The following is a 22350-nucleotide window of genomic DNA, read 5'->3' as shown; positions in this document are numbered from 1 at the left end:
GTAACATGAGGTCTCGGAGAGAGAAATTAGTTGGCATTGAATTCACAGATGGCGCAGGGTGGCACTTTGTCATCAATTAGGGCGTAAAAAACCATGAATTCAGGGGATTCCGGGAGTTTTACTTCGATTTCTTTATAATTATTGTATGGAAATGATGTCATTTAGTACAACATGCAATATAATTCCAAAAACCATGAATTCAGAGGGATTCCGGGAGTTTTACTTCGATTTCTTTATAATTATTGTATGGAAATGATGTCATTTAGTACAACATGCAATATAATTCGACCAGCTGTCGATATAAATACGAACGTCGATAACGTAGGTCTTTAGAAGAATCTCTTTTACCGATGTCAATCAAATTTCTCGACATGTTTCATTTCACCTCGAGCAATACAATTACAGGTTTGGTACACAGAAGTGATGCACACTTGTGCAATAAAATTGTAATCAGTGTTCCTCGAACACTACTTACGACTATTCGCTTCAACATTCAATCAAAACTAATCGTGCCATCATTCAGTTGATAGAATTAATTTAACATTAATTAAGCATTATTGACTTTCAACTCTGCGCGATAGATGCAACAATACCCAAAGTATTGGATTTGATTAAGGAAATGAGTTGTCGGCCTCTCGGACATTCATCTTACATTAATCCCAGCTTTTGGAAGAAAGAAAAAAAAAAGAAAGAAAACAATTGGCAATTGCTCAGTTCCACGCAATATATAAATGCATTAATGTATGTACAATTGTTAACTCCCTATCCACGCCAACTCTCTACCACAGGCCAATTCACTGGGGCTTCAAAAAGAAAAGGAAAAAGCAAATTAAATCCCATCCAACTAAACCAATTCGCTTGCCAATTTCCATCTCTCTTCGAAGTGCACTCCGAAGAGCTGTAACAAAATCTCTTTGCGATCGGTCGACTTTGTACATCCTGCGAAACGTACGCGGAAGATGAAACGAAAGTAAAATGAAGAAGGAAGAAAAAACAAAAATCGAGAATCGGTCTAAGAAAAAAAGAAAAAAAGGGGGTAAACGTAAATCACCAGTTAAAATACAATAATCTTGGTATAAGTTAATTAATAATAATAATAATTAAGATAATAATTACAAAAGAATTAAGTTAGACCACTTGTTGCTTGTATTAATCAGAACGAGACGTAGTACGGCGCCTAGAAGGAGTTGTGTCCGAGCAAGGAGAGCACAGACCTGGACACCGATGCGAATGAAACTCATTCTAAATTCGTTTCGATACATTTGCAAATTCCTTCCAACCAGGAATTAATGTACACTTGCGTTTCTCTTGAATTGCTACACTAATTAAGCGTTTAAAAGGTATTAACTGAGTCACGAACTGAAAAAGGAAAAGCATGAACATATTCATATCTGCACCGTAGAGGTAAACAACTTGAAGTCCACATTTTGTTAATATACAGTTATTATTTTTTTACACTATCCGATTTTGATTTTGTCTCGTAGTAAAGGTTTTTTGGAAGTTTCCAAAAATAAGCTTACTGCTCTTTACCTCTACGGTACAGATATACAGGGTGTCCTTTTTAAGATTCCTTATTCAGGCTCGAATAACTTTTCCATTTTCCAACGAATTTTTATGAAAATTTAAACGTACCATATTGACATCATGATGTATTCCGACACAAAAACGCACCCTTTAATTACGATGGAGATGTACATATCACATGTATGAGTAACTGGGCCACAGTTAATATTGTATATAATAATTTCTCAAAAAAACTATCGATCAGGCGGAGGCCACTAGCAGGGTTTCGTAACTAAAGAGTTTAAACAATGTACTCATACCACTTAAAAATCACGTTACATGATGTTAAACCCAGCCTTAACGTCAATACATGCTACATTTAAAGATTCCATAAAAATTGGTTAAAAAAAAAAACGCAAGTCGAGTATACATGAAAACTATTTTGAACACTCTTTTTAGGTGAATTCGGAAACTCGAGATTTGACATATCGCCATGTACTGATTTTAGTAATTAATTTCGCCGATATCATTAAATCGGGAAGGACGAGCGTCCTTCGGTTACCGACTAAGAGCGACAGGATATTCACTCAGAAAATCATGTATTTTAACGCTTTAAATCACGTGTAAATCAGGGGACCGACTCTATAACTCGAATCTAGTGAAAATCCTACAAAGGAGCACCTCGCACGATTTTGTAGTTCTCACTTTGGTAAAAATGCGAGCTACTTCGCGTGAGACCACTCGACCAGAAACTCCAAGATCCCGGACCGAGTTCTTTCAGTCCAGGATCTCACATTTTCACTAGAAGAAGCGGAGAGAACAAACTCACGTGAGATGACAGCGCGAGAAGCGAGCACTCCCGCCAGAGATACGGAATCGACCCCCAGCTAAAGATCGCAAGCTATGAACCCGATTCTCGAGTTCATGCGATCAACATTCGCACGCGAAATTGATAGTTTCATACAAGATTTTCAAATGTTGACCAATAACGCGACTTCGCAACAATGAAAAATTCTTCATGCAAATCTATCCCTATGCGAAAACATCCGCATGAATTGCAGAATCGGGTCCCAGAAATCACTGGGGGGGAGTCTTTGGAAATCACCGAACGCTGTCACAATTTAAAGACCGAACGTCCCTTGTTACCGAATCGTATTGTTTATCAATTGATATCAAAGGCGATCGGCTCTCAAAGAAGGAAAACGTTTTCACCGATTTCTAAGTGAATAGCCCCTCGAACAAGAATGTTTAGAGCAGAGTTTATTAACTCTAGTTGATAATGTATCGGTGTCCAGGTCCAAGGTCTCTCGAGGCCTGGGCTCGCTCGGTGGTTAATCGGCCTGGAATCCGTGATAACTTCTTAATTAACGTTAAGGCTAGGAGCCCTTTTTCCGGCGCTCCTCCACCTCGCTCGCGAATCCCGAGCCAGTGCCGTCCTCCCGTCAGAGCTCCTTCAGCAGGGCCGACTTCGCATTCTTCAGCTTGTCCAGACGCCGTTGCAGATGCGAATTCGCCGTCTCGAGCTCTTCCACTCGGCCCTGCGACTCCCGCACCTGCGAAATCGCAAGGAAAAATTAGTTTCAACCGGGATCAATGTGTATCCTTAACCCTTTGCCACTCCCAATTATTAAGACATCGATTGCTGGGGGGTCGATTCCGTAGATATGGTGAGAGTGCTCATTTCTCGCACTGTCATATCACGCGAATTTCTCTACCTGATTTTGTATCTGCCGAATGAAAATGTGAGATCTCCAGATTGAGAGAACTCGGTTCGAGATCTCGTCGACTAGTCTCACGCGAAGTTTCTCACATTTTCATCACAGTGCACAGGTCCAGAATCGCAGATGGTCACTTAAAGCATTTTCATTCGATTCAAGTTACAGAATCGACTCCCTAATGTCGAGTCGCTCTCCACAAAGGGGTGCAAAGGGTTAAGGTGACATGAAAGGGTCATTCCATATCAAATCGTGAGTCGTGAATCGCGAATATATCAAAACGTGAAAGTATTTATATAACTTTTCTCCAAATCGGGTGCACCAAATGATCTGAAACATTAACACGTGATTATGGAGGCCCCAAGGGAAGAACGCGATGCTCGTGAAATTTCAGTTTTCGAAAAAAAATGAAAAAAAAAATGTCCTTTTGATTCTTGTCCAAGATAAATTCACTTTTTTTTTCCCCCCGAAAAATGAAGCTTCACGAGCATCACATTCTTCCTTAGGGCTTCCATAATCTCGTGATGAAGTTTCAAATGTTTCGATGCACCCAATTTGGATAAAAGTTTCATAAATATTTGGACTTTTTAGGATGTATATATGACACTTTCATATCATCTTAACACTAGAACTCCCAAGGGGTACATTTTGAGTACCCGGGTCCATATTTGCTTTTGCATATCTTCTATTAGTTAATAAAGTAGACTGAAATTAGACTTTTGTTAGAATTATCTCATCGCAATGTTGTCTAATAATTTTTATTTACTATTAATAAACAGATATGCACGATCTCTGGGAGTTCCAGTATTAAGGCGATACGAAAGTGGCATTTGAGGAGTCAATCGTCAGTGAAGTTTTTCTTCTAACCGAATGTGCCGAACCTTTTGAAAATCTACCACGTGAATATGAAGGCAATAAGGTGTCAATACTCATGAAATTTCATTTCTATAAATCTTCTTTGTTATTTTTTAGAAATTTTGAAATTTCATGGGCGTCAAGACCTTCCATAGAGCCTCCACATTCACGTGGTAAGATTTCAAATGATTCGGTACATCCAGTTAGGAGAAAAGAGTTTCATAAACGAGAGGTCTTAAATGCCACTTTCATCCCACCTGAAAAACAATTTTCATCGGTTTTTCCTCGACGACGCGTTGACGCGCCGCGCTCTGGGTCACACTCGACGCGCTCAATGGGACTCCGGCCTTATTTCTACACTCTACCTAGTGACACTTGGACTTCTTCGGAGAAGGAAAACACGAATAGTTATGATTGCGAGTTTACGAGATGAGTAACACAGGGGGCTTGCAGTATGAGCCAAAGAGCTTAAAGAAATGAAGGAGATTGTTATATGTATTATATATTGTAGGAATAAAGTAGACATGAATAGAAGAGGTTACCCGGAGGAGGCTAGATAGAGATATCTTCTACTTAAGGATTGATATGAAAGTGGTATCAAAGAGGTCTCCTTCATGAAACTTCTCTGAATTGGAGATACCGAGTCGTTTCAATCTTTACCATGTACCATACCCGAAGACTGTAAAGAAGGTCCTGATACCCCCGAAATTTCAATTTCTTAAAAATCTATGTTTATAGATATTTTTATAAAAAATGTCTAGAAAAATTTGGCATAAGAGAATAAATGTCATGAGTGCCAGGACCTTCCTTATAGCGTCCATATTTACATTATAAACGTTGAAACGACTCGGTACACATCGTTCGGAGAAACGTTTCATAAATGAAACCTGTTTGGCGCCACTTTCACTTCACCTGTCGTTTTCGTACAATAAATATCAAGAAATGGAAGTAAAACTCCAGAAATCCCCTGGATTCGTACTTTCTGGGGCCCTAATTGACTGCAGAGGAACACCCTGCGCCATCTGTGATTTTCAGGTCAATTAAATTTTCACTCCGAGACCTCGTATTCCCATCGTTTTAGCATAGAAGTGCATACAACACTTTTTTTGCCTTTATCCCGTTCAAATGCGAGTTTATCGATTACCAGAGTGTTCTAAATTGTCGTAAAATTGTCCTGACCCTTTCGTTTCTCATATCGGAGCCTTCGATAATTATATATTGATCGAAATATGAGAGCTCGACGCCATTTTGGTTCTGGTCTGGGCTAAGTTAAACAATTTTTTTCCAAAAATCCAAATTTTGAATGTGTCAGGACAAATCTTAGATGATCAGGAGCGATGTGTCAAAGTTTCGGACAGTTTGGTCTAATACCCTTAAAAAAAAGTGTTGTATTCGAATTGACTGATTTGAAGGGGGTTTCACTTCACGTTAAGGCGTCCAAGATGAAATAAAAAAGACCCGTCAAAGGCCTGTGACCAGGTTTTTTGATTTTGGACAAAAGCCTTTAGACATGCTTTCAGAAAAGTTTAAAGATATAAAATCCCTTTTTGTATAACAAACACTCTATGTATATATAATACACGATCGATACCATAACTTTCTCTCCATTTATGTAAGCTCTATAGGAACTACCTCACACAAAAGGGGTATTAATTCGGTACTCTGTGACAAAGGGAAGTGAGAAAACGGAGAAATACTCCCACGGACCGGGGAAAACGGGCACAAAAGGTGTGCTCACCCCTTATTAGCGTTTCTCTACTCTCTCAGAGCAATCTCATGTCGTCCGTGAACTCGCGAGCTTCCGGGGTGGCGCAATGCAAATTAAGTAACTTAACTTGCTAGAAAAAGTAAAATCGGTTCAGCCAGTCGGTGTACCTGGAAGCTTCGAAAGCCGAAGTTTCGAAAAGCCTCAGCTTATACCCTGGGCGACATTCATTAACCTCGGAATATCGCCCAAAATATCACCTTGAATCCCTGAAACCCATATTTCCTCTTACCGCTCCTCGAATAGTTCTTTTAACTTTTACGAATTTCCTACGCGTTGGTATCTGTCTGAAATACTGACGATTGACTATCGAAATCCCGAAATTTCCTTCGATAACGCTTTCTTTTCTTAACGCCAAAGGCATCCTCGAAACTTACCCCGAAGAGAAAGAAAGAGCACCGCTCTCTTCTGCGGCTTTCTCTTCCCCGACCTTGAAATTTCGATTTTCAATGCCAAAATGTTTTGATTTTCTAGCGTCTTCGTGACTAAACCCAGCGAGAACGATCGCGTCTGTAGTTTTCTCTTCTTGGCCTTGAAAGACTAATGAAAATCATTGAAATGCCGTAACGTCCCTCGATGACGTTGTGATTTGTTAGTATCAATAAAAGTAATCATAAAAATCCCCATGTCACATATTTTGAACGGTGTATCCTTGAATAATGAACCCGGAGAGAATGAAAGAGCACCTCTCTCTGCAGCTTCCTCTTCTCGACTTTGAGCTCGTCCTCGGCCTTCTCCGAGGCTTCGGCGGCCGATTTGTAGCGGATCACCTGACTCTCCAGCCTAGCCACCGTGGCCTGCAGGGTGGACATGTCCTGCTCTGCCTTCTGCAGCTTGAACTTGTAGTCGGCCAGGTGCTTGTTGGCCTCCCTCTGGATGTCCTCGGAGTCGATCAAGCCCCCTAAGGGCAGAGAAACGAGGTTGAGTACCTTGACATCCTCAGAAAATGGATCTTCAGACCCTGAAGAGCGTCGAAAAAGGGAGGACGCTTCCAACCTGGTGATCTCTCCGGCCTCGTGCGGTTCCTCGCCTCCTCCAGCTCCAGCCTCAAATGCCGGATCTCATCCTGGAGCTCCTTCTTCTCCGAGGCGAACTTCCTCAGTCGAACGTCTAGAAGAAAACTTGTGGAGTTATTTACACAGGACACATTTTTTAAGATCCCTTTCTATAAACTCGAATAAGATTTTTATGGAAGTGAAACTTCTCGTGGGACGGTATTGTTATACTATTGCCTTATGAAAGGGACCCATTTCAGAAAGCGAAATGCTGTTTATTCGTTTCTTTTTCCTTTTTTTTTCCCCCTCAGGAAGTTACTATTTGCATTCATCCTTGTATTGTTCTATTAACTGAATTAGCATAAACATTTCTTCGAACCTAATGAGCCCACGTACGCTCTGAAATTCTTATACTTCTTAAATCCCAAACACAAATGTGTTCGAAATTTCAAAATATCTTGAACAATCCTCGATAACATGTATATTACATGTATTTCGAACAGATATTTTTAACTGTGTAGTGAAATGCGGTTCTCCACGAACCTAACGAGCCCTCCCCAGCGTTTTGCAGCAGTTCCGCAGCTTCCGTACTGACTAGAACTCTCCTTCTCACGTGAGGTCCGTTCTGTTCCGCGCTTTCATCCGGCTCACTTCCCTCGTCCTCCACGATGACCAGGCCATTCTCCTGAAACGAGATTCCGCTTTAAATTCCAGATTCTTTTCTCTAGAATCATACCTACATCCCTCTTCTACTGCAACAAAGGAATCCGATTAGTTATCAGAACAATGCTACAAGCTTATCCGTTACTCCCCTAATTAAAGGGCCTATTCACGAACTCGTAACGACAGATATCTTTATAGGTTATCTCATTGGAATAACACGGGCTAACGATAATGATATCTGTCGTTACGAATTACAGAATAGGCCTCCAGTGAAGACTAAGGCTCAAAGACATACCTCACTTTTAGTGTTAAAAGACTTTTAGTCATTATGTGCCGATAATTATGAAAGTGGCCTAAGAAAATCTTTTGTTTCCTAATTATGAATCTAACTTTACATTATTGTAATTTAAATGCGTACAACAGATATGGTATAAACTCGTTTTTGGTTCAGATTTTTTCATTAGACCACTTTTGTAACTACGGTAGGGCATATTTAAAGACTAGAGATAAAAGGCGTTATTTAATGCTAATAGTGAGACGTCTCAAAATGTATGAGCGATACTGTATTTTAACATACTCCTACTCATACCTTTTTTTGTTTCCATTAAAGCGCTTTTAATATCAATTTTATAATCTTTAACTAAGATTACTTAAACAAACTCACAAAAATCAGGTATGAGTAAGCACTTAGATCTTTAAATCTCTCCGAGGTACAACTGTTTTCAAGTTACTTGAATAAGCGTGTCCCTTTCGAGCAACTGTGCCCTGCAGATGTCGAGGTCCTCCTTGAGGCGTTGGCTGAGCCTCTTCGCCTGGTCGGCCTCTCGGTTCTTTTCCCTGAGCTCTCGTCGAAGCTGAGCCACGGTCTCCTCCAGCTCTTCAAGTTTATCCTTCAATAGGTCGACCTGGTAGGCGTAGGAAGACTTCTCGTTGTCCAGCTGGGCGTTGGCTATCATCGCCTTCCTGAACTTCTCCTCCAACTCCTTCAGCTCCAGCTATTTGTTAGGATAATCGAATTAAAAAGCAAACCCATCAGCTACGATTCCTTAATAACTATTTGCAGTAGATGATCATGTATCATTATAAATAGCAGCCGAAAAGAAGGTTGAAAATTACTCGAAGATCCCTGTTCACTCCGGCATCCTCCAGAGAGTCTTCGGAGGACCTTCGACTCGATTGGAAGTTGTTGGAATTCGTGAGCAGACGAGAAGTCCTCACCGGGTCCGGCGTTACCCTCATCGTCCTGGTAGCATCGGCTGGAATAAATAAACAATGTTAAACACAAGCTTTCGTACAATGATTTTACCTTTTACTAGTAGATAACATGCATCTCTCTAGAAGTCTCATTATAGTTTAGTGTAAAAAATTCTAAGAACAGAGCGAGAAATTCCGAGATAAAATGATGTGAAGATGTTTTTATGATATTGTTGTTAATAAAAATCCTAAATACCTGCACACATATCATAAACTCTGTCTGCATTCTCCTCGGCCTCCTTTTGTTGTCTTTCCAGTTCGCGCATTCGAATCTCTCTTGCTTCGGCTCGAGCCTGTCTTCGGGCTGCTAATCTCGCTTCGGCCTGAAAATGTTAGACCTAACGTTAGTTTTCTTCCCATCAGAGAACATAAATGTCACTATTCTCATTCACTGCGCTGCATAATTGTAATGTTATTTCAGCAGAGTCCATCGATTGTTATATGCCTTGCGGTTTCAACTGATTGCAAAGTGATTGATAAATGTTGATTAATATCAGATTAAGGCCTGATGAAGCAAGGTTAGGATCTGGTTACGAGGCCTGATTATGTGATTTCCTGGAGATCGGTTGAGCGGAAGGGCTCAATTGAAGGATAAAAGTACATTTATATGAAGCACACCCTCAGTCTATACTACAATCCAATTATCAATCTATCCTTATTCCTCATTCACGCCACTGTACATTCGCCTCACTTGTGTATTCTTATCGACTCACTACTCCAGCACTTCTATGCTGCATTGGTATAAAGACGCAGGAAACCTCACACATATGTATGTAGCCGAAGAAATAGACGGTTTTAGCGATAAAATTTATATCGCTCATCCAGATGGCTGATAATACACGTTATCGCGAATTTAATGGCTCAGGCCAGTTCGTAGGAAGTGTGCATAAACACGCATCATAGCCATGATTGTCCGCCTGTCACTTTTAATGTTTGGAGGTTAACTTTAGGCAAAAGGAAACTCTAATTCTAAAAAATGTATGCATTTTCTTCAGTATGGATATCAATTATTAATTGAAACTTTGAGTGTATTAAATGGAACTCTAATTCTTTCCTAACCTCAAATACCTGGACAAAAGCTTATCATTAATTACTAAAGCTCATCTTCGATCATTCAGGCACCAAAACATACCTCCTTGGCGATTTGGTCGAGAGCCTGGTCCTCAGCGGAATGTCTGGTTGCAGCTCGCCTTCGTCCTGCTATCGAAGATTCCATCGTAAGGTCTCGTACCTTATATTTTTCAGATTTAAGAATGATGCTTTCGCCCCAGTGAGACGTGCTTTGTCACCCCACAGGCAGACACACCACTGCCCTACGGACAGACACAAACATATTCTAAAGCCACCGACCCTTTACAATTTTTGGTTACATCTCTATTGGAGATGATTAACAAATACTTGCCAAGCATACAGGGATTTCAGGAGATAGGATGGAACTGTGGCTAACCTCGAAAACGAGTAAAAGATTTCTGCCATTAATAGTAAATACTAAGCATCAAATAAACTTTCAAAACTATTAATTATTACTTCAATTTCATAATTATATAGAGCCTGAAACAGTGACAAATAGGTGAAAACCAAAGAATGACAAACGATTATGCTAATCAGTTTCAGTGCTAATACAGATACAGTGGACGGACGTGTCTCCTCTGTAACCGATTCATTATTCCAAGGAGAAGTCAGGTAGTAAGTTATGTAAGAATGACCACTGTCTTTCGTTATCACATATCCTTACATTCGATGATTCTCACATTCAAACTGCCGCAAGCATTAGGAAGCATAGGATATTGGCCTTGTTTACAGGATCTGGGAAAAATTGCGTATTTGACATATCTATACCCACATACAGAGATACCAAAAAGAGAAAGAAAGAGATGGACATACAGATTGACCCAATGTCACTAATAGAATATATGGACAGATTAAGGAGGCTCTAATTAACCGATTGACACAGGCTATCAACTTACGGGGAGGTAGCCCTCTTTTAACTGATGAACAGATGCACCACTTCCATTAAGGTTCAAACATAAAAATAAACCAGAGACGATTGACACCAAATGTTCTAAATTAGAGACCTAAATTCAGGACCTCGTATCAGGAAATGCGCATTAAGTCCATTTTGCTTTAGGGACACAGGACATAGACATTAATGCAGGATCTCAGGATCTCGGAAAAAGCATACATTTAACGTACCAATGTCCATGCACTTAAAGACATGGTGGGAAGAGACAGAGAAAAAGAAACATCCCGATTAAATAGATGGAACTCATAATACCACAGATAATCCTGAAAAAGCAGGCCCATCCTTCTTTCTCGTTCAACCCAAATAAATTGACCATCGACTTACGGAAAGGTACCTCTCCTTCAGCTAGCTAACAGGCGCATTGTTTTTCCAATCGGGTCGATACATAAAAATAAACCAGCAAATGCTCCGAATTAGAAACCCAAATTCAGAGTCCTCTTCCAAGTGTCGATTCTTCGCATCGGGGGTATAGGACGTAGGCCTCGAAAGGGAATCGCAGGATCTAGGGAAAAGCGTAGATTTTAGCGCGTCGACACCCACACACCTATGGAGGTAGGAAAGAAAATGAGAAAGACAGGGTCCTCCGGGCTAAGAGACGGAGTCATAAACGCAACATACATGATCCAGGATAAATTAAAAGCGAGTACGTTCTGCTCTCTCGATAGAGCCGAATCAACGGGATCGCGTAGACCGTCGACTTACGAAAAGGCAGTGTTCCTTCAGCCGGCGGACGGGAACATCGTTTTTCCAATCGGACCCGGACGTAAAAATAAACCGAGGGTGCACTATAAATACGATCAATGGGAATCGGACGAGCTCGGCTCGTCGACCATCTGCAGCTCGGCTCGCTCCGAAGGGTGTCCTCTTTCCTCCGGACGGTGGGCGCCGCTCGAGGGCCGTCCTAACCTCGCGCCGCGTTCCTGGTCCCCGTGGGCTCGCAACTCCGGCCGCGGGTTTCAGCGGGCAGGGGTGCGTGGAGACGTCGCGTACGTACACGGGGCAAGGCACATTTTTCGATCGAGTACCCCGAGTCCCCGCACAAGTGCTCGCCGATGGTGCGCCTCGCCGCGCCTCCAGGATCGTCCGCTTCTAGCGCCATCTGTGCGCCGACCGGCCAAACTCCTACTCGAGGTCGCTAACTTGTCCATATACGTAATATCGACATCGACTACGTCTCCATCGTACTCCTAAACCCGGGATTTATCGGATCTCGATCCAATAAATCGCAAGTTTCCATCGCATTGATAAATGCACAGATCGATCCTGAGCATCCCGATCGACACTTAAATTCGGATTTACTGGGTCTGATTTACTGGATCTGGAATTTACTGGGCTTATTTTCCATGGAAATTGAAAATTCACTTTATTGGTTATTGTTCGTCGCTTGATGCTGCTTATTGCTAATAATAACAGAGATGAGCGGAATAATAAGCTTGCTGAACTAAACTTCTAAACCCGGTTCTAGAATTCCAGTTAACCAGAGTTTTATCGGTTTACGACAGATTTAAGGCCCAATTCCAGAACTCAAGTTTAATTGGTTTGTAGTATGTTTAAATCGTCTATAAATCAATTAAACTTCAGTTAACTCGGATTTAAGTCATTTGCTGTACGTTTAAACCGTGTATAAACCAGTTAAACTTTGGTTAACTCGAGTTGCGAATCGGGCCTTAATACCGTTTTCACCACACGGTATACATACTGATATTTATCACTCATCTCTGTATTTATAAATCTTTTAGTCGTATCCACCGTTGAATTGTAGCATTAAAAAGTCTTATATGTATATGTTCATATTTCTGATACCTATTTTTTCGCATATGATATTTTTCTTCCATCTTTTTTTGTTTGAAAACAGAAAATTTTTTTGCGTTTTAACTACGAATTTCTTGTTTGCATGTATACAGATTATTTGTTTAACCTTAGGCAGGTTTCGATGTGACGGGAGAATAAAGGTGTTTTACTTCTACATCCGCTATTTTGAGATAAAAAGTAGATATCGAGTTTTAACAAATCAGGCGCTCCTTCCATAGTCGTTATCGTTCGGTGCAAATCTGCTTTTAGATTAGTTTGACGCAGACGTAATATTGCCTTGACTTTCCACATGTTTATTCGTGATGAGCTCAGCCTAGTTAATTGCACGATATCGACGATATCATGAAACAGCATTGACAACGTAATTGGTATGTTGTGATTCACGTTAACCTGCTACATGGTATTTTTTCTTATCACGAGGGTGTTAAACATTATTTTGTTGTTTGCAGGTGGTCGTGTTAAGAGCTAGTGCTCCATTGGCATACATTGGAAAAATTACTCCATTAGAATTATCCGATGCAGCAACAATGAGCAATCTGATCAATTTATATAGACTAACATTAAATGCCCGAAGTAACAGCAGGATTTATTACAGTGGATCGTGCTCTTCGTCTAGGATCCAGAAAGTGTAAGGACCTTGAAAAATGTGATAAAGTATTTTAGCCAATATCTGCATATGCTAAAAGGGATATTTTGATGCAACATATTTTATACCACAATTCAATTCATAGATAATGTGACAAGAGGTACAATGGGGGTGACAATACGAATCTTCGCAGCACTCGCATGCCTAACGATCGTGAAATGCAGCGACATCACACCCTCTGTCTTCGGCAATGTGTTAGATGCTATGCCGGCAGCCTTTGGAGATTTCAACTCCGACGAGCTAACGGATGTATTTGTGCTGCGTAAAGATGGCAAAACATTAGAGATTCTACTTGCAGCAGAACAGGAGCCACTCCTACGCCCTGGGACAAATCTTAGTTGTACATTTCGTGATTTAGTGACCAGTGTCGTGCCTGGAGATTTCGATGGAGATGTGTTCATGGATGTATTAGTAACTACATTGCATATTGAGGACGATAAGAAGAAGACCAATGTCTACGTTCTATGGGGTGGCGAAGGGCAGCTTAATTGCAGCGACGAGTCAAAGCCCCTCTTAGAAATGCAGGGTCAACCACTGGCCATAGATTATAATCAGGATATGATTATAGACCTTTTTGGCTTAGATGTCAACTATCAGCGAACTTTTTGGATATTTACTCCAGACAGAGCAAACCAAAGCGTAATACCAATGGAAAAGGGTGGACTGGACAGACTGCTGCCTATACGGGCGCCTCACTCTAATGCATTTCTTGATCTGAATGGAGACTTTCTTCCAGATCTTGTTGTTACCACAAAGGAGTACTTTGAGATATGGCATGGAATTACCAAATCACATGGGTCTGGGTTTGTGTACTCCAAAACTATAGAACTGCCTCATGAGATATCACGTCAGTCCTCGTTCTCTGGATACATAGGGCAGTCTTTGTTTCTGGACATTGAACTCACTGGAAAGATGGATTTGGTCCTGCCAGTATGCTTCGACAGTGATTGCAAAAACAGTACTATTATGATCTATTCGGATGGCTGGCATGTGTTGCCGAAGTTAAACTTCCAGGATAGTGAAAACAATGTATGGGGCTTCGTGCCAATTGATGGCAGACGTTACACAGACACTATTACTGTCCGCTGGGGAGACTTTAATATGGATGGATACCCAGACCTTCTGGCTACACTGTACTCCGACACTAAGAAACAATTCAGATCGGTGCTACTGCAGAATGTAGCCTGCAACAACTGTGGAAATCTTAACAGGACCTTCCAAGTCATGTGGAATGCCTTAAATCCATTCTATAACGAAACGGTAATGGCCGTTTTCTACGACTTCTACCAGGACGGTATCTTGGATGTCATACTGATCGAATTAGATAAAAATCGCAACCTTTATCAAGCTGCTGCATTCAAGAATAGTCTCGACTACGATGCAAACTTTATTAAAGTTATGGTACTCACTGGACGTACTAACAGTAAATACCCTATTTCTCCTGGCATCCTTGGAAAGAAGAAACGTACTTATGGGACCAATCTACCAGGACCCTCGATATCCTACAAGACGACAACTCAAGATGGCAGTCCTCGTAACGGCATCGCTGCTCAGTTACCGCAGAGTGCTCACTTTTCGCTGAATCTACCATTTACTACATTTGGCCTGGGCAGGACACCGAACTTCATTGATACATTGATCATAGGGGTTAGTAGATAAAAGGCATTCTGAGTAGGGGTAAACCGATACAATTATGTATGAGTATTTTACTCGATACCAAGTATTTTTGGCATCGATTTTCTTAGCCTCAAAACTAACTTGGTATCGATCAAATTTACTCACATTGAATTGGATCAAAGGATGTAATAAAGTATTTTTTTCCATTCATTCCATCAAATCCATTCTCAACAGTATTTTTCTTCGACATTACTTAACCCTTTGAGGTTCTTTATAGAGGCTGATTGAAAATTTACAATTTTAGAATCTTGGATTAGTGCAAGCATTTTATAGAGGATTGATTTAGTTTATTTTTGTGCATACTTTAATTTTATACGAGTCGACATGCGATCTTTTTTTAATGAAAATGAGTAAAAGTAGTAATATGTTGGTGCTTTCAATTCATACCTAATACTAACCTCTTTACGATCTTCGCTCCATCAATTTGTTTTCAAAGAATGGAATTGATTTATTTATTGCAATCAAACGTTTTGGTAATGTCAGCAGTTTACAATGGAAATTGAAAAGAGCTTTGTTGTTTATATTTTCTAGTGAAGTGGATACAAATAGTTTTGTTTACTTTTTCAGGTAGCTGGGGAATCCCGTGAGTGGCCTCAAATAATTCCGAACTCCCAGATGGTGGTGATTCCCAATCCGATAGATAAACCATCTGGATGGAAGGCTCAACTGTTTGTAACACCCAGTAAGTTGATATTGTTGAGTGCAGCAGCCTTGTTGGCCACATGCATTCTCATCTCCGCCATAATCGTGGCTCTCTATTGGAAGGAGAGACGAGAGGACAAAATTGAGAAACTGCAGGAGGCTCACAGGTTTCACTTCGATGCTATGTAACCTGTGAAAAGCTTTAGATTCTCGTGTAAGTGTAATGTTATAAATAATATTTAATTACTAAGCACCCTGTACAACAATTTTCTTCCCTTTAAGGTATCCTTGTCTTGACAAATACTGCACACCTTTGAATATTTAAAAAACCCCATAGGGTATGTTAATATTTTCAATGTTTCTCCAAGGATACTTTGGAGCACGATGTACTTGTTTTAAATCTCACTATTTATTTTAATTATTAATGTATTCGTAATGATTTCATATTGATATCATAAAAATAAAAGATGAAAGAGGGTAACAGAATGTAGTAGATAAATTTATAAATGGCTAGTAGGCTTTATACTTGAGAAATCAATCAAAAGAAGTTCGACATCACATGCAGTGATGTTCAGAGAGCTCAGTAACCTTTTAGAAAACTTTTACAGTAATTTTTAATTATATCGAAGAAAATGTATTCTGTCAATTTCGATGCACCTTGTCGGAGTTCATTGAGGGTGCCTTCGGTGTCAGGCTTGAAGGCAAAATACTTGAAGAAAAAGGAGGAGAGTCGAGGACCACACTTAACCAAAGCGTATTACAGTTCAAAGGTCCTTATAGGGAATTGGTTTGATCGTCGCAGTGAGTATAAACCTCCTCCGGATGAATGGTGCTCTACGTATGAAACCAGCTATCCAGTTTATGACAAAGAATTTGTAAGAAGAGATGAATGCGATCTATGGGATAATAAATTAAATAATGAGGTTAGGAATTCTTGTTTATTTACTTAGAAGAACAGTAAAACCAAAAATATAAACGTATTCATCATACCTGTTAAGGAGATTTATGTGAAATATATTTTAGAACGTTGGTTATCTTTATTATAATGTGCGTTTAAGAAAGTTGGTAATGAATCCAAGGCATTATTTAGGGTCTGGATCGTAAGAATCTCATGGACCATCATGGAGAGGCATATTTAAAAAATATGACGACAACCTATGATCTGTCGTTCAGAATTTTGCCAGAGAAATCTAAAGAACTGAGACGAAGAGTTTACAACACAAGGTACTCATCTTAGAGAGATGCAAAGTCACCTTTTGTGCTTCGAGACAGGGTGATCGTTATTTCAAAGCAAAAAGTGTTCATCTTCTCTGCAACAATGAGACAAAGTCTTAATAACATTTGTGCCAGCGAAAGATCTATAAAATTAAGTGAAATTATTTTCGTCTAAATGTCTCTAATAATCATTTTTCACTGACAAAGGAGAGGCGAGTGGCTACCAACTTTGGACTTGATAAATATTTACGGAAATTTGACAAATTTTGGATTGGCTGAAAGCATTGAGTGTGAAAGACTGAAGACTGAGCACGAGAATCAGAAGATTTGGGTACCGATGTATACGGATCATTACAGGAAACCAAAGATCAATTCAGAGAATTCTGTTAAACGGTAGAGAAACAAAATTAAAAGTTACTCCTTTGGGCACTTTCTTGCTCTCAATTTGCCAATCCACTATCATGGGTGATAGAGATGACATAATTTTAAACAGATTTACTCATTAAAAATACAATAGAATATTTAATGCTATAAAAACACAAGAGTAATAGTTTTATATTATTTTAAGAATTCCAAGACCTATCGGAGACTTGAAAAGCCTGAATCTAGAGCACTTAGGCATCCAAGATCCTCCAAAAAAGCATCCCTGGGCAAGGACTCACAAATTATTCAATTCTTGGATCTATCCGACATCGATGAAGACACTAAAAATAAAATCCACAGATCAAACATTTGTTTGATATATATTAATATCTTACAAACCTTTCGAAGCTCTCTATAAAAGCTTTTTAACAAATGCATCAATGGATCAGAAATCTAAGTAATTATTAAGAAACAAAAAGTAAGACCTTGGTTATGTGAATTTCTTTTTTATTTTGTGAAACCCTGGCAATCCCACTGAAGGGAGTGCGTAACAAATGTGTTAGACGGTTTACAAGGGCACAGCAAAATGATCACGTTATACTTTGCACCGTTTACAAAATATGAATAAAATCTACTAAAAAACCGTTAACAAATATTGTATTCGCAGTCTTATGGGCTCGTGGTGTTTAAAACAAATAGGGAACGGTAGATTGGAAGCACTTTGGAGGATCCGAAACTTAAAATGTACCTTCTCTTTCTTTCCGGCAGTATTAATTGATTATCGCATTACATTGTGGCAGTATTAAAAATTACTATACATTACAGTAGACAATTACTTTTTGGATATCACAAGTTAATTCCGTGGCAACGAAAATGCTTCGGCAAATATTCCAATGATATTGAAAAAGAAAACTGTAAAAATATTCGTAACATTAGAAAATAACATGTCTCTCCTTTTGCCTAAATCATTTCAGTCTGACGATCTTGATAATCTTGCGTGTACTCGTTCTCAAAAGAAGAAAAGAAAAAAACGAATAGAATTTATCAATACCAAACGGATTTGGTTTCACTGAGTTTTTTTTACACATATTGTGGTATGCAGGCTTTACACAATGTCTTATATAATATATAATATATATAAACCTAATTATCATTAATCGATCACAAGAACGTGATCGAACGTGGTAATCTCGGCGAATCACAGAGTGCTCTCTCCTAGATGAAACTAATAAAAAGTTGATCAATTCGCCGTCACTTATAACTCATGGAATTCTCACAATTCCAATGTACTACCCCGCATTGCCATACATATATAATGTATACGCAGGCACCTTACCTACCGAACACGTACAAAGAACATTCTCTTTATCACAAGATTCTGCACAACAAAATGACAAACTTCCTTGCCAAGACTCACTCTCGGGCTATTGTCAAAATCATTTCATGCACCTCAACTCGATCGGTCAAATGTCACTGTTCACAATCCACTCGAAGTTTTGCAACGAGTGAATAAGTACTTCTCTTGAATTTTCTTAATTAACTTAACAGTCGTAACCAATGTGATAGATTAAACCTGAAAGTTCTAGTGTGGCACATGATTCTGCATAAACCTTGGCAACAGGTTGACAACAGCATCAAACTATGAGTCTAATTCCACTGTTCGAGTTTAAAGATCACCTACTGCAGGACAGTAGCCTGATTCTCTTCGATACCAGAGAGTTGCAACACAGCTGGGCTAACGCAACAGAGTTGTACACAACACTATTGTATTGAATACAAGAGATCCACACAACAAGGCAGTAAGCCAGACAGGGCTCGCAAACATGGTTGCGTACCCATTGGGTACTGCCACAGGAGTTTGCGAACTCTGTGAAATATTGTGGCAAGTTATTTTCGAACTTGACAAGCACTGATCCACGCGAACAGTTTGATTTGATTGGCAGTTGCTGCACTGTGGTACTTGGTTTTGGAAATACGCATTATTCCCTGTCGGTCCTGGTAGTGGACTATAACTTGGACTGTCAGGCCTCGAGCAGGAATAGGACAGATAGAAAGAATTCGAAGGCTGTGCATTGACTTGTCTGGGGATGTTGCCACACTGTGTAGCATCGGACACTACGGAGCACCTATCTATATCGTTGTAAACCGAAGGCTCTCTGGACGGAGCAAAGTTGGAGCCAGCTGACCCAAAGCCTGAACTCTGACTCGAAGATCTTGACAGTGTAGGAGTGTTGATCATTTCCTGCCAATAACCTCCAGCTACCCATGACGACTGAGTGACCGATCTTAACTTTGGTGGTGCCAACATGAACTTCCTATTAGAGTTACGACTCAGTTTCCTGAATAAATCTGGACTAGTCGTGTCATATACTTTCGTCTCAAACACCTTTGGAGCTCTTGAATCACTTCTTACGGCTGATTCACTCAATGACAAGGTGCTTAAATTATTTAAACTACTGAACAGGGTAAAATTCACGGAGTTCGGCGATGGGTGCTGAAGGGAGTAATAACTACTGCTGATTGAATTGTTACTGTGGTACGATGTCGCCAGTGTATTGTTGTACTGGCTCTGGAACGTTCTGTAAAAAATGAAAAGATCACTCGCTGTAAATAGAGGCTACAGAAGTAAAAATTATTTTAATAGAGAAATTATTTTTAAAGAAAAAAGAACTTGCAATTGATTATGTGGATAGGGTAATGGTTTGATTGGTATCGGTGTCTCCACTGCTCCAGGTGTCATCAGTAAATCAGTAATGTTAACAGGCGATCGGCACTTGTGAACGTCAGTCTCTTTTCTCTTCTGATTATCAAAGACTGCATCTTTTGTAATTTCTTGCGAGACTTTAGGAGAGGGCACTAGTCTCCTAGTAGGCGACTCCAATTTCTTGAAAGTCATCGCTGTGCCTCTCTGTTTGGAATTCCAAGGCTTTATATTCATCAGTCCTATTATTGATGCAAGTATCACAGCCTGTAAAACGCAAAATAATTTTTACACTATCCTTTTGTTAGTAAAATCGTTATAAAACAATTAAGAATTCAATTACCGTGTGATATTTTGTTACATACTTTGAAGAGAACCACTCATTTTTAAAGTTAATTCTGAACATATGTAACTCATGAATTGATACTAATAAACTGATACAAGACCAAAGGGACGTAAGGAATACGTCAGAAATTCTTCTGGTGGTCGGGGCAACGAAACACGTGCCTAATTGAAGGAAAATTCCTGCTACTGGTAATGGCCACTGGTCCAAATAAAATAATGTCACGGAATCTAGGATTATTAGAAAATATCGAAGAACATTCTCCAGCCTTTGGCGATTCTATAGAAAAGAAATATGTGAAACTATTATTTAAATGATAAAATAAAAGTATAGTAGATCTATAAACCCCACTTACATTAATTACAAAGATTACAGGCTTCTTTTTGAAGAAACTCATTCTGTATTGAGTAAGCCATGCGGACTGCTTCATCAATACATCCTGGAGAACATTTACACATCTCGTGCACAGCGGATACTTCTCGTCTAGTTTGTTTTTAAACCGTTTTACTTCATCGTCATACTTTCTTGAATTGGATGGCTCAAAATTGGTGAGTTCTTCTAATTTCAACCGCTCGTTTTTATTACACTGAGTGCAAAGGTTATTGCCGAAGCAAGAGGACTTTTCTTTACAGGGTTTACAATAATATTTAGCTGATTGTTTTTCATACTTATATTGCTCCGGAATGTCATACATGTAATCTCCATCCTAAATAAAATTTGAAAAAAATTAGGTTAATACATGATACGATATAACAATAATTGATATCTCTATAAGATGCTAAAAAAGACATTCAAACGTTATGAGTATGCAATTACCTTGGAGAATCCATTGTATTGATCGCAACTGGAACAGCGCCACCAGTTGATCTCCTGTCTCCAAATTTTTGTATAGCCATTACAAAACCAACAGTTTATCTTTATAGGCCATCGTAACCTATAAAGAGATACATGTCGTTCATGGAATATAAAAATTATCATTAGGAACTTGTACATTTAAGCATAAGCAGAAGAAGTGCAGAAACTTACCTTAGTTTTAAAAAAATCGTACAACAAGTGACAATAATTAAGGTCACCGTAACCAGCACAGGTACGAGATTGGGTAACCATTCTTCATGGTATTCCATGATTTGTATCAAACGAATCCACAAAACAACTGTTGACACCTGTCACAGACTCCCGATATATATATACTGCTAAGCAAATTCATTAGCCGGTAACGTAGGAGTTTCTAAATATATCCTGTATCTCCCGCCAAGAGGTAACCGTTCCTTGACCCTAACCTATACGCTTCGCCGCCATTCCAGAATTCGAGATACGAACGATACTTTGAATGTTAGCAGCCCATTGAATCGCTCTCAAAGCCACATCTCTTCCTCTTAAACTCATTCACTCATTTATTTCACCTTGTCTCAATGTAAAATAATAAGGAAAAACCGGTTTGCACAACGCGTACTAATCACTCCTCACGTGCCGACTCCAAAAATTTACGAATTCAGCTAATATGGCGGCGGCGCGCGCTTCCTTTCTCCTTGCGTTGACCGATTCAATCACCACTTTGCACTGCGTCCATTATTGGCTGCTTCCGTTGTACCGTAAGCTGTGATTGGTGGACCGTGAGCGAATTAAGAAATCGCTAGTTCACCCGCCATCGGGCATCGAATTTCTTATTGGTCACTTCTTATACATCCTCGGCCACGATTGACGAATATCCGACAAATTGCAGAACGTGAAACGAGAGCGCATTTTAAACCTACATATTTTAGATTTCTCGCGCAAAAAATCATACGGAACTTTCTGAATTAACTTGACAGTTTCCTACAGAACTTTCAAATATTGACCAATAGCGTGTCTTCGCAATAATACGAAATTTTTCATGCGAATTTATTCGTATGCGAAAAAATCCGTATCAATTGGAGAATAGGGTCACAGCACTTTGTTTATAAAATGTCGAATTTTAATTACAACCAATTTTCACAATACCATTTGTAAAGCCGATATTTCATTAGCGCTACAACGACAAGCGACGGTACGACAATGCGCGAATAAGAGGTTTTGATTGGCTGCGAGGAAACAGAGATAGGTAAAATTTCCGCTGTATATTCTTCGTCGCTTGTCGCCGTAGCGCTAATAAAATACAGAGATGAGTTGGGAGATTGCTCACGGGCAGGGTCGCGCGAT

General features: G+C 39.6%; 4 protein-coding genes and 1 long non-coding RNA gene across 10 annotated transcripts; 3 read left to right on the top strand and 2 right to left on the bottom strand.

Moving 5' to 3' along the window:
* Positions 1-357: 357 nt before the first annotated feature.
* LOC105703181 (leucine-rich repeat flightless-interacting protein 2) lies at positions 358-11863 on the bottom strand. 5 transcript variants are annotated; one of them, XM_012431358.2, is made up of 12 exons: positions 11476-11863; positions 11098-11275; positions 10153-10192; positions 9883-10063; positions 8947-9073; positions 8613-8752; positions 8228-8491; positions 7377-7518; positions 6835-6948; positions 6525-6739; positions 6216-6378; positions 358-3056 (listed from the first exon to the last, which is right to left on the bottom strand). In XM_012431358.2, exons 4-12 carry the CDS (start codon positions 9964-9966, stop codon positions 2773-2775), a joined length of 1533 nt encoding a protein of 510 aa, XP_012286781.1. In that variant the 5' UTR covers positions 9967-10063; positions 10153-10192; positions 11098-11275; positions 11476-11863; the 3' UTR covers positions 358-2772. The 5 variants fall into 5 exon arrangements, with proteins under 5 accessions (XP_012286781.1, XP_012286780.1, XP_012286782.1 ...); XM_012431357.2 differs by lacking the exon at positions 10153-10192; XM_012431359.2 differs by lacking the exon at positions 10153-10192 and having other exon boundaries at positions 9883-9950.
* Positions 9086-10165, top strand: LOC105703182. The gene is made up of 3 exons (XR_001104342.2): positions 9086-9728; positions 9869-9972; positions 10047-10165. It is a non-coding gene; the product is annotated as an uncharacterized LOC105703182 (long non-coding RNA).
* Positions 11864-12785: 922 nt separating the features above from the next.
* On the top strand, positions 12786-16031 carry LOC105703184 (T-cell immunomodulatory protein). Of its 2 annotated transcripts, XM_012431365.2 has the most exons (5): positions 12786-12953; positions 13035-13213; positions 13317-14878; positions 15476-15764; positions 15833-16031. In XM_012431365.2, exons 2-4 carry the CDS (start codon positions 13150-13152, stop codon positions 15737-15739), a joined length of 1890 nt encoding a protein of 629 aa, XP_012286788.1. In that variant the 5' UTR covers positions 12786-12953; positions 13035-13149; the 3' UTR covers positions 15740-15764; positions 15833-16031. The 2 variants fall into 2 exon arrangements, with proteins under 2 accessions (XP_012286788.1, XP_012286786.1); XM_012431363.2 differs by having other exon boundaries at positions 12789-12953; positions 15476-16028.
* Positions 16032-16151: 120 nt separating this feature from the next.
* On the top strand, positions 16152-17559 carry LOC105703185 (uncharacterized protein C1orf158). Its single transcript, XM_012431366.1, has 4 exons — positions 16152-16473; positions 16641-16774; positions 16973-17158; positions 17334-17559. The coding sequence occupies exons 1-4, from the start codon at positions 16183-16185 to the stop codon at positions 17503-17505; spliced, it is 783 nt and encodes a 260-aa protein (XP_012286789.1). The 5' UTR covers positions 16152-16182; the 3' UTR covers positions 17506-17559.
* Positions 17560-18856: 1297 nt separating this feature from the next.
* LOC105703183 lies at positions 18857-21642 on the bottom strand. The gene is made up of 6 exons (XM_012431362.2): positions 21199-21642; positions 20989-21106; positions 20528-20878; positions 20173-20451; positions 19804-20096; positions 18857-19707 (listed from the first exon to the last, which is right to left on the bottom strand). The coding sequence occupies exons 1-6, from the start codon at positions 21294-21296 to the stop codon at positions 18864-18866; spliced, it is 1983 nt and encodes a 660-aa protein (XP_012286785.1). The 5' UTR covers positions 21297-21642; the 3' UTR covers positions 18857-18863.
* Between the last annotated feature and the right edge of the window lie 708 nt (positions 21643-22350).

The sequence above is a fragment of the Orussus abietinus genome, unplaced genomic scaffold (genome assembly GCF_000612105.2).
Source record: "Orussus abietinus isolate OABI.00-Male unplaced genomic scaffold, Oabi_2.0 scaffold364, whole genome shotgun sequence".
Classification (NCBI taxonomy): Eukaryota; Metazoa; Arthropoda; class Insecta; order Hymenoptera; family Orussidae; genus Orussus; species Orussus abietinus.
This window is presented reverse-complemented; position numbering and strand designations above follow the sequence as displayed.